The 18243-nt window shown below is 31.0% G+C and overlaps 1 protein-coding gene and 1 long non-coding RNA gene across 3 annotated transcripts in view; one reads left to right on the top strand and one right to left on the bottom strand.

Annotated features, from left to right (window-relative positions):
• Positions 1-8311: 8311 nt before the first annotated feature.
• LOC126738856 (uncharacterized) lies at positions 8312-9529 on the top strand. The gene is made up of 3 exons (XR_007661467.1): positions 8312-8691; positions 8756-8875; positions 8955-9529. It is a non-coding gene; the product is annotated as an uncharacterized LOC126738856 (long non-coding RNA).
• Positions 9530-15451: 5922 nt separating this feature from the next.
• LOC126738804 (lysophosphatidylserine lipase ABHD12-like) overlaps positions 15452-18243 on the bottom strand; it is a 50074-nt gene continuing 47282 nt past the window's right edge. For both annotated transcript variants that reach the window (XM_050444254.1, XM_050444246.1), the window contains 5 exons: positions 17414-17719; positions 17109-17353; positions 16896-17057; positions 15668-15801; positions 15452-15611 (listed from right to left, as the gene is read on the bottom strand). In XM_050444254.1, the coding sequence (XP_050300211.1) occupies positions 15551-15611; positions 15668-15801; positions 16896-17057; positions 17109-17353; positions 17414-17719 (908 nt within the window). In that variant the 3' untranslated portion in view covers positions 15452-15550. The remainder of the gene's footprint in view (positions 15612-15667; positions 15802-16895; positions 17058-17108; positions 17354-17413; positions 17720-18243) is intronic.

An 18243-nucleotide genomic window follows, 5' to 3' on the forward strand; every position in this document is an offset into this window, starting at 1 on the left:
TCTCCACAAGATGAGATCTCGAATCTGTTTGTTTGCCCAGATGCATTTCTGACGATATTCGATTCTCACGATATTTGTATACGTAGCAAGAAAGAGATAAGTTCTTTTAAAACAAAGATATTAAGTCTTTTAAAAAATACAAAACATAAACATGAATATTCATCTGATTCAACTTATTATTAAGTTTGTAAGTTGAAAAACAAAAATATAAAAATCCTATAATTCTTTTAGGTAATAATTCCTATAATTCTTTTAGGTAACGTGAATTATATTTTGGAATCAAACATATTTTGAACAAGTTTGAGATATTTTTTTCCTTAAATGGAACCTCTTGTATATTTTTGCATTTTCAAATTCACCGAATAATTTTGTACATGTTTTATAAATATTACCTATCTTCAACTGTTTACGAAATAATTATGTTTAAATAATAATTATAATACTTTATTGCAACAGAAATTAATAAATTATATTGCATATTCCTAAAATTTATTTTATCAAATGCTGGAAGTGACCGCCATTAAGATAATTTTAAACCAATTATTTATGTCTACACAATCATTTATGTATATAGTTCATTCACGATTTAAAATTCAGGTATTTTTTCTTTCTTTTATTTTTCGGACACGTCGATTAGCATTGTCACATTTTTCAATAAAAAATTTCTATACAGGGTACCTCAAGTAGAAACTATGGCGTCAACATTAATTTTTTTAAATGGAATACCCTGTATATTATATTTTACAATTATTCTACGATATACCCTGAATACTTTTTGCATAGCACACCATAAAAGTCACCGGTTTGTGAAATTTGACGTAATAGACTAGTAAAACATACCTTATTAAAAAATTAAACTTTATACAATATTTATTTCAACTAATGTTCAATTTTTTGTCAATTCAATGCATTTTCGATTGACAAGTCTAATTTCTTGTTAAATTTTTGGCTTTAAGTCATCAATATTATTTGGTCTATTCACATCAAGTTGGGATTTCAAATATCCCTATTAAAAAAATATAGTGGGATTACATCGGGTGGCCACCATTTGTTAGAAAAAGTTGCATCCAGAAATGTCGAACAGCAATGGCAAAGTGAGGAGGTGTCCCGTCTTGTTAAAACCATATCTCGCTCATTACTGGGTATGTCAGCCTCTTGTGGATCAAGGAATAAAACAACTAAAGCAGGGATAAGTTCAAACTATAGAAAGTCTCAGTAGCGCTTTCCGTTGTATTGTATCTCCGAAAAAAAAGGGTGCAAAGATTCGATATTTCACAATACTTGCCCACATATTAAATTTATGAGGGCACTGTATGTGATATTGTTGGGTCAAATGAGGACTTTCGGTTGGGCGGCATGACAAAAAGGACGGTTCATCGAATATAAAAAAAAAACCGCTTCACATGCTCCTTATATTAAGGAAAGCATATGTAAACTATCCTATACATAACAAGCAAAACAGCTAAATATTTCTAAATAATCATTAGTATTTAGTTTATGAAAGAATTTAAAACGAGCAGTAGTCGCAATAAATCTAGAATTAATTTTTATTTTTTAATGACTTATGTTTCTTTAGATATATGGCATGCTATACAAAAAGTATTCAAAATATATCATAGAATTGTAAAATATCATGATATTCCATTTAGAAAAATGAAGGGTGACGCCTTAGTTTCTACTTGGCACCTTGTATAAAATTTCATTTATTTCTTTAAAATTTTTATTTAAAAAATGCCCAAGTGACAATACTAATCGATGTATCCAAATAAAAAAAAGAAGAAAAAAATATCTTAATATAAAATTAATATGTTCCTTTCATGGTAAAAGCCAATATTATTATATAACCAATCATTTTAATTACCTGTATCTCTGTAAATATAAGTGTTAATTATTTAAAAGTTTCAACTGGATTGTTATTTTAAAATATTTACGATACACTAAACTCAGAGTTAGAGAATCGAAACAATAACTATCATGTGATGAGGAAACTAGAACACACAACGAAGTTTGAATAATCTTGATGTCTAAATATTTGAATAGAGAACCTGTAAGTCAGTAGCAACGCAATTAATATGAATATCTTTCTTGTATTTTGTAATTTAATTAAAAATAACAACCTCCAATTTGCTCGGCCAGCAGAAGGTATTCTTTCAAAGCACACATAGTATAAATCCATTGAAAAAAAGTAGACTGAAGTTTTGAAATAAAAAATTGATTTAAAAAACTCTCAAAAGTGTTAAATTTAATTAAAATAATAAAAATACAAACATTTGAAAGGAATCAATCATATTTAAATGTTATCACAATAAAACTCATTCAGATTATTGTAAACACTTCCAAGGAGAAAATTACAGACCTTCTTCCGAAATAGTTTAAAGAAAAGAGAAAAGCGCTGTTCAATGTGTTCCAGTAAACGATTACAGATTTTAATTTTATATATGATTGATTTGTTAATCAACGTAGAATGGGGCATTTGCAATACTAAATTAGCAGCAATATACAAAATCTTCTCCTTAAAACACCTCCTTAACATACTTTTGAAAAGCCAAGAAGAGAGTGCTGACTACACAAACCCCAAAACCTTATGCCATATAATAATCTCGACTCGACGGGACTGAAAATGCACCTAAGTCGATAATCTCAAATTGCATTCTGTGACGTCATCAAAATCGTGACAAAATACTTCTTCAATTGACTTAAATGCTGAATAACGCCTATTAGTTATTAACGCCTATTATTATAATGTTATGAATTAATCAGAAAAGTACATATTTTCTCGAAGACGTTGGAATAATAAAAGGCCAACTTCAATTTTAATTCGATAATTCGAAAACGTCTAAAAAAGTATTGTTAGAGTAGAATATTTATCGTCCTGAATCCCGGCTATTACTTAAAATGCAAACATTTCAAACGATTGTGACAATTCCTTTTTTTCCATTACTTTAAAATTAATAGGAATTTTTATAATTTACACAGGTAATTATCAAAACATTTAATAACTAATATCAGCAATAATTAAAATATTTAAACTTCCAGTACGTAATTTCCAATATATAACATTTCTAAAACAAGAGTACTCATGATTCGATATCTTTTATTCTGATTGACCAATTTTTTTGTGAGAAAAATATTATTTGTAGAGTATAATTTAGAAAAAAATTAATCTAAAATCTTGCAAATAACTTATTATTAGAAGAAAATTCTAAAGAAGTCAATTTACGAGTAATGAATACAATGAAAAATCAAGCTACGTCAATAAATGAGTCGCCATATAAATTTACTTCATATAGGCCAATATAGCCATAAGGCATATAGGCCATATAGGCATAAGCCAATAATATTCCTTATTTTCACGGTAATCCTTAATTACCATAAAGAATTATACCTAATATTCTATGAAAGAAATGAACCAATAACCTAAATATCACAGATTTACGAGATTAATATATTTAACTAATTTAAAAAAAAAGAAATTAGTAGTTTGTTTAGTTTGCTTTCATTAAAAAAAAAATCATCAATCCGAACACATAGACTTTTATGGGATCCGACCTCTTCCCTTAATATTGTGGCACACCTATGTAATACATATAGCCGTAACGAAATATAAAATATTAGCGGAAGATTTTTAAAATATAGTCCTATTTTCTGTTTAAATTACTGAATTATCGTCAGCTACATTATCGTCACAGTATAGACCTCTTTGATTACTTTTTAGTTTTTCGTTGTTAATCTACGTTCTTCTATAGTTTCCATTTGTATTAATACAGAAATAGTTTATAGGTAAACATAAAAGATTAACAAAACGTAATTTTGTTTTACAAAATGGCAATATTTGATCTGGCAACATCGTTGGATCTCGCGTTATGCGGTGACTTTAATGATATACAAGGTCGGATCTCGAGTTTCACCATATATTTAGTGGATCTCGGGTTGATATATATACATGGTATATATAAACAGGTTGAAAAAATCTACCCCTCTAATATTCCCATTAATTGAACCACTTTGTTAAATATATTAACAAATTATTGCTTCCATATATTAAGGGCTTCAGGTGGATCTCAGGTAGTCCACGATATGATCGGATCTCGACTTGATAGAAAGAAGTGTATGTATATATATATATATATATATATATATATATATATATATATATATATATATATATATATATATATATATATTATTTAATTATTCGTGTTTACACGTTTTTAAGATCATCAGGTATACTTATTTACTTGTATTTATGTACTTACCATATAGATTTTGTAGATATTAACTTTAATAAACACCCTATTTAAATTAAATTAAGGTGTTTTACTACTGAGTGAGGGAGTGTGACTAAGACAACTGACCATACAGAGAACCCACGAAGCCGGCCTGATAGGTTCTTTTTTTTTCCATGATTTAAATTTAACAGGGTTTCTGGAACCTATCAGAACTAGGGAGTTGTTCTTGTTGTTTAGAACTTTTAAATCAAGACTGTCGAACAAACTCAACTCTCTAGGAATGGTCCCTGTAAACCGGTTAGTCTTGACGGAATATTATTTATACCATAACAGCCTTAGAGTGTAGGGACAACTCGAATAAAAGCGAATCAAGTCCAGAAGTGTCCAGAAACATAGCAATATCTCCTGTAGGTGGCCTAAAAACACAAAGAATATATAAATTAAAACGCTTACAAAAAGAAAGAGAGAATTCAAAAACATTCTCTAAAAGAAGATTATCATACTTATCAATATTACAAAAAATCGTTTCAATTGTTTGCCTAGCCGTCATGGTTCCTCCATGTATAGATTGTTGACGACAAAAATTTGATATAGAAACATAATCAGATATTTAAAAACATTCACTAGGCCTCAACCAGTGCTCAGTTAGAAGTAAAATTACATATGTCCAGCAAAAGATGAAGCTCATCCATCTTGTTTCTTAGGGACTGTATATTAAGAATAAAGATACTTAAGCTTTTCGAAGAGCTAATTTCAATCTTACTAGTAGAATATGAACATGAATGAGATTCAACCTTCGTGGACATGTCTATAAAAAAGAAGAATTCAATTCAAGATCAGTAATCAGTTCAGACTCATTAATTTAATGATTCAAAGACAATTTATTCGATGAAATATTAATTTTAAAATATTTGAAAATATATGCATGTAATAATGATGCCAAGTCTGAACCAAAGTTACTGGCGTGATTAGACTCTAAAATCCCATACAGATTAATATTATTTGCATAAAAAGTACGATAAAGAGCCTTATTACTATTATAGATGTACTATTATAGTATACTATTATAGTATGATTTAAATAAGTATAAGGGCTTGTCATCACTAAAGTGTTTGTATCAACATGATTTTGAATTAATTTTTTTAAAACATCAGATGAAGAACAAATTCCATTTAACATTACTAAAAAATCTTCTTTCGTAAACTCCTTAACTAAATTTGTTGCTGTCCTAATTACTTCACTGCTTGAACTACCCAGCTTCAGGAAACACTGGACCTTGTAGTTAGCTTCAAACTTTAAACGTAAATGTTTTAGGAATACTCTGCTACAATTTCCACCAACAAAGAGAAGCCGAGGTCGACTATTGTCAGGTGTATTTGGCCTTGTTGGTAGCTGTGTTGGAGAATTAATAACAACAGATTTAGATATCTGTAACTGTTTCTTCAATGCACCAATGTCGGAATAACAGGTATCTTTTTCAGCTTCCAACACCTTTACGGAGTCTAACATCTTCTTATTTAAGTTAGTTAAGTCGTTTACGTCTTTTTGTAGCAAGTTTATTTCAGTCTTATAGGTTGAAGACTTATTTTCTAATGTTTTTATCGTTACAATTAAATTTTTATTTAGGATATTTAGCTCGCTAATTTGTAAATTGAACTTAAGACTTGCCCTTTCACTCACTTTCAGCGTTGATTGAAGAGGCGATTCCCTTTTCAATCAACGCTTTCAGTAATGCCAACAATTCACTCGCGTCTAGAGAGAGATTTCTACTTTGAACCCCTGGGCCCCGCATGCGCAATGTACGTGTTTACCGGCTGTAAAATAGACTAGCGTCTGCCGCCTGGAAATCACTGTGCCTCTGCAGTCAGATGTGTGGTGCTACGTTGCCGCTATTCATATTAAAATACCGGCTGCATATGTTGCGCGCCGCGCCGGCAGCTCTGAGAGATATTTTTTAAGGTGGTAATTCTAACGGGTTTGAATGAACAAAATTCGAAAGGGCGCGCCTGGGTTGGAGTGAGACTTTATTTTAGAGTTGGATCTCAAAACGGATATCGACCGTGGGTTGGAGCCTCCCATCGGTTGGGTTAGTGTCTTTTGAGCCGCGTACCGGGAATATTGACTTTATTTATTTATTCTATATATATATTTATAACTTTTTTTCGTTTTCACGCAAAAAAACTTAATTTTTCCGCATTTTTTTCCTTCAAAAAATAAAAATACTATACAATGCCTCTCCTCTTTAAATTTTCTTCAAAAAACGTTTACTCTTGATTGTAAAAATATTAAATAGACCTCTAAAAGGAGTTAAGAATTGATAAAGGTACCTAGTACGATTTCAATGAACTCATAATGTAATAAAATCACATGCCATTATTTTATTCAACCATTCATGAGATAAATGTGTTGAAAATTGTGCTTGCTATGACTAGGCAACTGTGCAGGACTCTAAAGATGGTAAAAACATATTGCACTTTTCTGAATGTAACCATTAACCTTTGAATTGCTAATTTTTAGGATTCATAAACATTTTGATATTTTATTCAATAAATACCTAGGTATTTTTTTACATAGGTAAAAAACGTAAGATAAGAAAATGCGATTTGTTTATTGTTTATCTGCAAATAGATAATAGATTTAGCTGCATATTACAGACTGAAGAGCATTAACGCATTAAAATAGTAATAATGTAGGATTTGGAATTTTTAAAATATCGCTTTTGAGAAATATGTTTAAATTAGCAATTATTTCAAAAATATTTCAAATTTAGAAAGAAAATAATTTTCTAATGATCTAAACACTATCAATAGAAGGAATAAAGGCACCAATCCAAAATAAAACCATAGTATAGGTAACTAAATTTTATTAATAAAAAACAAAGAAAAAAATAAACTTATTTATGTAGCGAAGGGTTACCAGAAGTAGGACCCAATAACAGTGGCGAAGCGTGAACTTTTTTTTCGGGTAAACAAATAATAAAAATCGTTAATTAGAAAAAAATGTGTATTCGATATTATTCATTTTAATGAAATAGAGAATGAAAGCGCATGAAATATTAACTCAAAGAGAAAAATTATGTAGTGATATAAAAAAGAAAAAAATAATTACTACTAGCATAAAAAGATAGATAAATAAAAATAAATACTACTTTTAAAAAAACACAACATAGGTATGACTATAACTTATAAATCCATAATATCCATTATTTTAAAATTAATTAAAGACAAATAAAAACACAACTAAAATACAATTGCCAATATCGAACAGTCGTTCATAAATAAGAACTAAAAAAACCTGTAAGATGTATTGCGGCTGACCAGATCAAGCGTGTTAATAAACAATAACCCTCAACAGCATAATAAAATAGCTGGTCGACTTCGATAGACAAAAGCTCGAATGTCTTTCCCGCGAGTAAATTTTGCATACGTAATAGGCTGAATGCTGATGCGGCCGGACCTCTGCCACCTGCTTGATGCGTATATGGTTCGATTAATTGCTCTAAATTTCGGAAGATAAATATCAATGTGTCTTTCTGGGGCACGTATACAATAATTGGGTGTCAGCCCTGCATTTTTATTTTAATTGGTGCGTCAGGCGGGGCGCGCCTTAGATATTATCGATAGATAGATATTATAGCCGTTTAGATACTATATAAAGGAGCGACTACGTTTTGTGTTAATTTCTTTTTAATTCTAATTCAACAATTACATGAAATAATAACGAAATAAATTAATGACAAATAACTGGATAATTTTGGGTAGACGGTGTCTACTCGTACGCTTCGCCACTGCCCAATAAGGAAATGAAACCAATTTCTTACAAAAAAAATGCCGACGTTTCGACCTTATCCTTATATTTAGATCATCTTCAAATGTGGCTGGAAATAACACAATACATGCATAATGTAAATGGATATACATTTAAACCAATCACTTAGCTAATGATATTTGTTTATATTAAAATAAACAAGTAAATACAAAATTGCTAAACATTGAGCCTGCGAGACTGCGAGCGAGCACATAACGGCTCACCCAGAATGCGTTTTAATCATAAAATATGATATGTTTGATGAAAGCGGCAACATTGACTATGCTCTGCCGCGAGAGCGAGCGCCGGCGGCACAAGGAACGGTGGTTCCGCAGACGCTAGTGTAAAATACAGGTTATGTTACGTTTTAATACTTTGTATTCATTAGTATTGATTGGAGTTAATTTGAAATACGGAAATATTTTTATGAACTGTTTTATATTTCATAATTTGTTTCCTGGTGTTGGAAAACTTCTGTTCTTCTTATAATATTGTTTTTTTGATTTTGTGTAAAAACTTTTATTGTGTTTATTGTTGTGTGCTACGATCATCCTTATTACTATGGAAAACTCTATGGAAAACCAATGTGCTGTTTGTAAAAAAGACTTTTCCAGCAAGTCTAAATTAAGAAGTCATGCAAAAAAGTTCCATTCTGGTAAGTTTATTGATAAAATATGTTTAAACAATTTTAAAAAAATATATTTTTTCATAATTTTTAGATTTGGTAAATGAAATTGCCCCAATGAAGGTGGTTAAAGTCGCAGCCACCTGTAACAAGTGCTTGAAAACATTTTCACAATATTCAAACCTTAAGAAGCATGTAATAAAATTCCATCCTGGTAAGTTTGGAAATGATATGTGTATAATATACAGTGGTAAAATTGAGGGTAATATATAATATAAACAATATTCTTGTAGTGTAAGGTGTAAGTTCTATCTTAAAAACATTTGGAGATAACTTGCAATTCATATAAAAATTAGAAATACTAAAGCAAAAATTCTATTATTCATTTGCATACCGTATACCGGGCTGCCATTTCTTTATTTTTCCACCCTGTATACTGAAACTTGGTAGAAGGCAAAAGTCAAGAGGATTTTCATATTGAAAAAGAAAAACTTAAAATAAATGTCTTACAGCTAATAGAAAAAGTAACAAATAATGATCAATTGGAAGCTTTTAAAAAGATTATAGCCCCTTTGGAACCAACTATGGCAGCCGTGCAGGAAAAAAATGAACCCACACTGCCCGCTTCCCACAAAAAGAATATTCCACACATATAAAATTATAGATAAACAAAGACGATTTTTTTCAACAAAGAAAAAAAAAACAAAAAAAAGCCAACTTAAATAAACCAAATGCACAAGAGGCAGATGTTACTGCTATGCAACTTTTAAATATATAGATTAATAAAATATATTTTATTCAATGTCATAATAATATAGTTTATAATTATATGTTATAATTAATAAAAACAAAAAGTGTTATTAATTAATTCACAGTTTAATTTATTTTATAACTATGTCGAATAAAATGAACAAAAAATCCTTTTTGTTCCTCAAACAATACCAAAAAAACCAGGACGTATAAATTTTAAAAAATTTATACGTCCCGGCTTTTCTACAGCCTACAATCTAAATTTGAATTAAGCGCCGTTTCAGAGATGCAATTTGCGCATGCGGGGGCCAGGAAATTAAAGTGGAAATCTCTCTCTAGACGCGAGTCAACAATTCACCTTCTTTAATTTTTAAGATTTCCAATTTAACTTTAAGTTCTTAATTCCGTTTATGCAGATTTTTCAGGGATGAGGAAAACTTCTTTTCGGCCTCCGACACTTCATCTTCAAAAACCATGCTGTTTCTTCTCATTCACTCTATATGCCTATATTTATACCTTACTTTCTCTTTCAATTCTGTCAACAAATCATAAATCTTTTGCTCATTAATTTTTCCTTCCTGATCTCTTTCATTAAAATCATCTTGACATCTTTGTGAGCATAAAATCCTGTAGCCTCCCAGTTTTATGGCATCAGAATTTCTTTCCAGACAACTTGGGTGGAAGATTGAAATACAAGAGATGCAGCAATAATTTGAAAAATCCCTTTTTTGGCAACATTTGAAACTGCGGTTCATTTTAGATTATAAGGAAATATTATTAAATTGAAATAAATATTAATGGTAAAAACAGGAACTGCAAGTAAACAGTAACTTGAACTTAAACCCAACGCAGGAAACAAACGTACAACAAAACACACAATTGCACGTCCTACGGTTAATGTTCAATTATTTCAAGTTAAGGTCAATGGTAGCCAGATAATTTTAAATTTAGTCAAAACAGGAACTGTTTATAAAACAAAAACATTTACTGATGCAGCAACTTAATTAGTTTTTTAGGAAACACTTGTACCGCGAAAATATAGCACGTTAATGTAAACACGCAACACTAGATCAAAACAATTTAAATTAAATCAAAACAAAACAAAACAGCACCGGCGCCTCCTACGAGTATAGACGTCTACTCTGTACGACTGCTAAACCGATACTAATGGATCTAGTACTCTTTTTATACAATGCCACAACTGTTAACTATTCTATTTAATAACTTAACTATTATATTATATTTAATATTCTATTGCAGCACGCCCGCGACATAATTTTATACCCGTGTTACAACAAACCACCCACTATATTTTTGAATTTATTTGCATTTTTACTCAATTTAATTTAATTTTTGTTTAATTCAATCTATTATAATTAAAAAAAAAAACTGTGTGAAAAATGTGTGTCATTAATTGTAACCATAACTTCTGCACAAGGGCTCTTCGCAGACGAAGTAGATGGTGTTTAGAGGTTAATGGCGGTATTTTTCAACATTTATTAAAACAGCGCGATAATTAAAAACACATTAATGTAGGAAATTTTGCTTAATTGTAATTACGCTATATTTTGAAAACAATTTTTTTATTATATAAATTATGTCAACAAGTGTATACATACATAATATATTTATTTTTTAATAAAACAAAACTTTAAACTTAATATCATACTAAAGAAAAATTGAACAAATTAATATGAATTATTGACAAAATTTACTATTAACGTTTAAAAAGAATAATTTTTGTATCTTTGAACCACTTGGATAACTTCTGTCACAAAGTATTAAACCAGCCTTCGAAAACAGGCTTTCACGAGGCAAAGATGAGCCTTGCACGCAGGATTTGTCTTTATTATATCTCTGTACTTCTATTATCGTAGTAGATTTAGAAGTTTGTGTGGATTTTGTATTGGCATTCGATTGCGGCCCATACTGACATCTCATCTGCCTCATCAAGATCATCATCTTTTTGTTCTTTTCTAATTGGACATCTAGACGATATTTTAAATAGTGGTAGCTAAATTCTCGCTATTATGATGACCTGAAGACTGGGGCGAAACTGTTTAGAGCTGAAAATCATCTGTGATGAAATGGGCGGTCAGGGCGATATAGCTTTCTGAATTAATTGATGACCATTAATCGGTCGTAAGTAATATAGACTTTAAGTTTTTTATATATTTTATATACATGCATGTATTATAATTTTTTTCATAGTGTCCTGGAATTAGTGTTTGTGAAATATACTTTCCATCCGGGTGAGCATAGAAAGTATTTAATGAAGTCTCTAAACCCTATGCCATCAGTCATACCAACTTAAAACAGATCTGCAACGTTTTAGCATAGTAAGACTGGTGGCATACCTTCAGTCTTACTAAAAAGTTGTGTGTTCCCTAACCAAACCCCTACATTATTTGTTTTGCCTTTGATTCCGGATGTTTTCCAGATTACTGGACAACAAGTTTCTTGACTCCGATATACAGGGTGTTTCCTAACTACGGTACGAAACTATACAGGGTGAATCGTTAGGTCGTTTTATGAAAAAAAGTTCCTATGAACGTATGTCAGGAGTTGCTTTGTTTCTGAGATACAGGGCGATGAAGGTTAAAAAATAACGGCATTTTAAAAATACTATAACTATCCTTAAACCGATTTGAAATTTGGTAAAGTTATTTGAAGTTATAAGACGCTTATTTAGCTGTAACTAGATTGAAATTATTAGGTCCAGTGGAGTGTCAGTGGGCACCACATGCTTATTGTTGAGAAAAAACAAGGCCAATAATTGTTTTGCAGCTTTTTATTTATTTTTGTATTTAAGCAACTAAAAATACAACTTTTTCGTATCTTATATTATCTTCATATCTGGCTTTGTTTTCGAAAAAAAAAATTTAAGTATCTTTAACTCATTTTAAAAATTATCCATGGACGATAACATGAGATAAAAACCAATTAATTCGATAAACAATTTCGACCTTAAAGTAAATGAGCAAAATGCCCACCTTCTGATAAAATACACGACTGCAAACGATTTGTCATCGAGTGTCTGACACGCTCAAAAATACCTGGAGTATCCCTTATGATATTGCAATTGACAATTATCCGATTCCTCAAGTCATTCATATCTAGAACAGGAGTTTTATAAACAAGGGCCTTCAGATGGCCCCATAAATAGTAATCCAGGGGATTCATATCAGGACTGCGAGCCGGCCAATTTTGAGGTCCTGCACGTCCAATCCAGCAATTAGGGTAGATGACGTCGAGATTCTGACGAGCAAGAACACTGAAATGAGCTGGAGCCCCATCGTGCATAAACCACATATTGACTCTTACTTGTAGGGGTACTTCTTCTAATAAAGTGGGTAAATGGTGTTGCAAGAAATTCGTGTAGGATTCACCTGTTAATCTTGCCGGCAAAAAAATGGGCCATTTAGGTAGTCACCAATAATTCCTATCCAAACGTTCAGCGAAAATTGTTGCTGAAAATTAGTTTCTCTAATAACGTGGGGATTTTCGTCGGCCCAAAAATGATCATTGTGGAAGTTCATAATAGCATCTCTTGAAAAATTTGCCTCGTCCGTAAATAAAATATTTGGTAGAAAATTATTATTGTGTGCCATCGTATGAATCAACCACCTGCAAAACATTAATAAGATAAGATACGAAAAAGTTGTATTTTTAGTTGCTTAAATACAAAAATAAATAAATAGCTGCAAAACAATTAATTATTGGCCTTGTTTTTTTCTCAACAATAAGCATGTGGTGCCCACTGACACGCCACTGGACCTAATAATTTAAATATAGTTACAGCTAAATAGCTAAAAGCGTCTTATAACTTCAAATAACTGCACCATATTTCAACCAAATCGGTTTAAGGATAGTTATAGTATTTTTAAAATACCGTTATTTTTTTGAAGCTTCATCGCCCTGTATCACAAACAGAAACAAAGCAACTCCCGACATACGTTCATAGGAACTTTTTTTTATAAAACGACCTAACGATTCACCCTGTATAGTTTCGTACCGTAGTTAGAAAACACCCTGTATAAGAGTGGGGATAGAAATGATATTGCCAACTACAGGGGTGTAACCACTCAATCTGAAATACCCAAAGTTATTTACAGCCGTTTTGCCAGAGAGATTTCATAGCGTAGTCGGAACATAATTATACGTCAGCCACATGGTTTTTCTGACAGTATATCTACCGTAACTAATTTGTTTACATATCAGCAATACTTGTTGGATGCTTTTGAGAACCATAGTCAGGTGGACAGTATTTATACTGACTTCTTGATGGCGTTTGACAGAGTAAGCCATGGACACCTCATTTAGAAGTGGCTTATGATCGGTCTGGGCGATAATCTTTTGAAGTGGATTGATGGATTTTTATTGAATCGTATTCAATTGGTGCATATAAATAACATGATTTTTGAAGAAATTTCTCGGGTGTACCTCCGGGTTCCCACACAGGGCCTATTTTTATTCATTCTTTTTATTAATGACCTTTGTTGAACAAAACCTTGTGCAATTTTACTAATGACCTAAAATTCTACAAGGTGATAAAATCAGCAATGATGCGCAACTTTTACAAGATGAAGTAGATAGTGTTTTTTATGGTCAGTAAATACTGGTTTGGAGCTTAATATTATAAAATGCTTCATCAAAAGCATTTCTTTTGGTCATTCTCTAAGATTAGGTGTGCATCATTAGTACAAAATTTCCACGAAATTCTGTAGCGCGTGATAGAAATTGATCCCGATATTCCTTTGCTGTCAAAAACCTTTCAATGGTAACGAGAATATTCTAAAAACCTATCAAAACTCCAGCTCAATCCATTTAAGTTCCAACTTATTAATTGAGTCTTCAACTTATTAAATGGTTTGCGAACGAGATGCGCTGTCAGGAATTTGCCATATCCTCAGCCTTCTATGGGATAGCACTGGAGCTCTACTGAGGCTAGTACCTGGATTAATTTCATGTCAAACAAAGATTGTTTTTACGTTACATATTTCTTATTGTTTAAGCAACGACACTAACGCCATGAACATTTTAAGCTCATTTCTCAGCTGGTTGGCAGTAATATTGGTTTCATGTAGTCCGTAATGCCTGAAAGCGAATAAACCTATAATGTATAGATTCTGTTGCTCTTGTTGGAACATTATCTATGTCTTTCTTTCACATTATAAGTTTATTTAGATCTTTGCCACATTTTTTTTTATATGGCCCTTGGTTGAATTTAAAGCTTATTTGACGTCACGTATACCATACCACCCTGTATCATACCAATAACTCGCAAAAGTCTTTCACGACCAAGATGTTGCCTTTGCATAAAGACTACATTGTACGCACAATGAAAACAAATTCTCTTTCCACCGGCAACAAAAATTGTACTAAATACATTTTTTAGTTTACCTATCAAGCCTTTAAAAAACCAGCCTACTGCGTGTAGCAGGCAATTGCGTGTCAGCAAGTACCATCCTTATTTTTTCTGCCCTCTGACTCACAAAATATCCTGGTTTACCCATCCTTTTGTTACATTTTTAGTCTCTGCAATTTTAATATCACGATTCCAAGCGACTATCACAGAATTTTAAATCACTGAAGTTTTATTAATTGACATAGAATGATTGTCAAGCCTTGGTTATTTCCTAATTGCTCAATCGCATGTTTGTCTGCTTGGAGATGACGAAAGCCCTAAATTGGATTCGAATTAGGGTTTTTCTTACTTTAAATAGTTTAATACTAAAATAAGGCAAACAAAATTACAGGCCTCTTTCGGACTTTGTGCCCAACATATACTTTAGTGGATCTGTGTTACTAAGTCAGGCCATGGAATTATTATATAATCGTTCATAGTCAGCTTGTTGATTCTTATGTTGCATAAATGTAATATCATAAAGCGTCATTTCTTTTAAAATAACCTTTTTTTTCATATATCTCCCATGCTAATAGGACAAAGCGTTATTTTAATACAGAAAATTTCGGCTGACATTAAATCCCAATATTTATAAGTCCTATTAGGTATTTCGGATATTAATAAAACAAAAAAGACGAGATTTATGAGTATTATCTTGTATATAGATTACAAATTTTTTTTTCATAATAGCTATTTCCACTACATTAGAAAAGTTATTATCACAGCCGCACGTTAACTTTGATGTGAGCTTTGAATCATTTTCTCTTTAGAATGTTTGATCTTAAAGAATTCCCTAAAAATATATACAGTCAGATATAATGGTTAGGTTTGTTTTGATTGAATACTTACATCATAAAAAATACTGTGTAAGAATCTTGATATATTTTGTAATGATCCAAGTTTAATGCTTTATCAAACAAGATCAACCTTGTGTCATTTATTATAGATTCGTCAACGTTTCTTTTTCTGGATATTTTGTACAACTAGAAAAACAATTAAAACTTAACTAAATTTCTAATTAATAATTCTATAAAGAGCGTTACAAATTCTTGACAATGTGTGAGGATCTCGGTAACGGTAAGAGATATGAGGTCGTAAAATTTTTTAAAAATATCTCGTATAAAAAGCGCAACACGTTACTTTTTATTGTATTCCTATTAAATTATTATAGGTATTTGCCAGCAAACACAGTAGAAAATAAAGGTCTTATTTCACCAGAAATTCCTTTTATTATGACGACCGGTTTCTCGATTACAATATCATCGCATCATCAGGTCGAGGACTAAAAGTAAAGACACAATTTACATAGATCCTACGCTTATCAAAAATTGGTAAAATGCTGAATAAAAACGAATTTTAAAGCGTACTTACATTGTTAAAAACGAGATTTGTCAGAACAAAACAAAAGCACATATAGAACGGTACAGTTAAAATTGAGCGAGTAAATCTTATCATAAGATAACAAATAATACACTTAGGTTCAAAATAATAACATCTAAAAAGCACCGTTACAACACAATAGACAAAACGATCTAAAAACTATGATAACCGCCATTCAAACTAATCTTACTAACAGAGTCATCTATATCTAGTTTTCATATTTAAGAAAGAACGTTACAATAAATCTATATTTTATATCATATAACCGAATGGGTACTAGATAGCGGTACCCACAGTAACCTTAAAATATTTAAAAAAAAAACTGTTAGACTGTAGAGACATCTGTTGTTATCTTATGATAAGATTTACTCGCTTAATTTTAACTGTACCGTTCTATATGTGCTTTTGTTTTGTTCTGACAAATCTCGTTTTTAACAATGTAAGTACGCTTTAAAATTCGTTTTTATTCAGCATTTTACCAATTTTCGATAAGCGTAGTATCTATGTAAATTGTGTCTTTACTTTTAGTCCTCGACCTGATTATGCGATGATATTGTAATCGCGAAACCGGTCGTCATAATAAAAGGAATTTCTGGTGAAATAAGACCTTTATTTTCTACTGTGTTTGCTGGGAAATACCTATAAAAATACATCCCAGAACATGGACACCATTCTCCAAACTATCCTATTAAATTACCTTTTGACTCATAAAATAAGGAACAATACTATCATCTTTTGCATGTAAAAACAAAATGGGACAGGACACATTTAAAATGGCACTTGCTGTATCAAAAATAAATCCATTTTTATGGAGTGGATTAACGACAGTTTGTTGAAACCAAGGCAACCATGTAAAATACTAAAAATATATATTTAACGTTCGAGGGAAGTTAAAAAACATCCAATCTACCTTGACATAAGGATGGTGGTAAAGTTCATTTTTGAAAGTGGTAAAAGCACTTTCCAATACCAATCCACTAATATTAGCTGTCGACCCCAGATCTTTTATAGTGCTAACAGAGATCGAGGTGCCGAGAGAATGACCCCATATATAAATAGAAGAGTTTGTTCTATTTTGAAGCCATCTATAGATTTGACTACAGTCATTAATTATGTTTTTTTCAAACATATCACCTTCGTCTGAGTCACCATAACCTGCAAAAATTAAATGTTATAACTAAGTTATTACGTTAAACTTGTTACAAATCCTCTCACCTCTATAGTCAAAAGCTATTATGTGAAAGAACAACCTAAATATCTGGTACTTTCTAATGTTTTGAGTCCTATCTTCTCCAGTTCCATGAAAATATAATAAAACATCATATTTGCTATCTTTTAAAGCTTTGTCGTAGTCAATGTTGCCAGTTACTAGCGCTTCCATGGCTAAATCTATTGGCAAAACATGCCAAATTCCTATATTTAATTTAGGTTTATTACCTAAATCTTCAACTTCAACATAATGTTGTTTGTAAGCTGGAAATCTGAACTTTTTATAGGCAGTTTTATTTGTCAAAAGATTCCCTAGAATCATTTAAATATTAAATATTTTTTCGATAAGCTTGATAAAAAACATTGAATTAAGGAGTTCGCACATTTATTAATTTAAGGATTTATTATGATTGTTGCATGGAAAGGACATCTACCTAATCGTGTCATAGGGATAATTTTACCTTAAATGAATCAAAAATTGACAATAACGCTTTTAATCAAAAAAAGAGACTTCTTGCTTTAGGTATCTTTGTTATATTAGTAATCTTATCAAGCACTTTCATCTAATTAAGCCACCACCAGAAGGGTGACGTCAAGTAGGAGAAATATAGTATAAATAGGCTTGATTAAACAATAGTAATACAACCACTAACGTATATAATCCAACATACGAAAAGAGATTAAAATTAAAATTTGTTAATTAAGATTATTTTACCTATGACCCCTATATAGATTTTTACGTATTTTTATTTGAAATTAAAACAAAACAGGAAATCAGTAAGAGCGAAATAAAAACCTCGTCTTCCACATGTGGAATTTTACCATTAATTTTGGAT

This window comes from Anthonomus grandis, chromosome 1 (genome assembly GCF_022605725.1).
Source record: "Anthonomus grandis grandis chromosome 1, icAntGran1.3, whole genome shotgun sequence".
Taxonomy (NCBI): domain Eukaryota; kingdom Metazoa; phylum Arthropoda; class Insecta; order Coleoptera; family Curculionidae; genus Anthonomus; species Anthonomus grandis.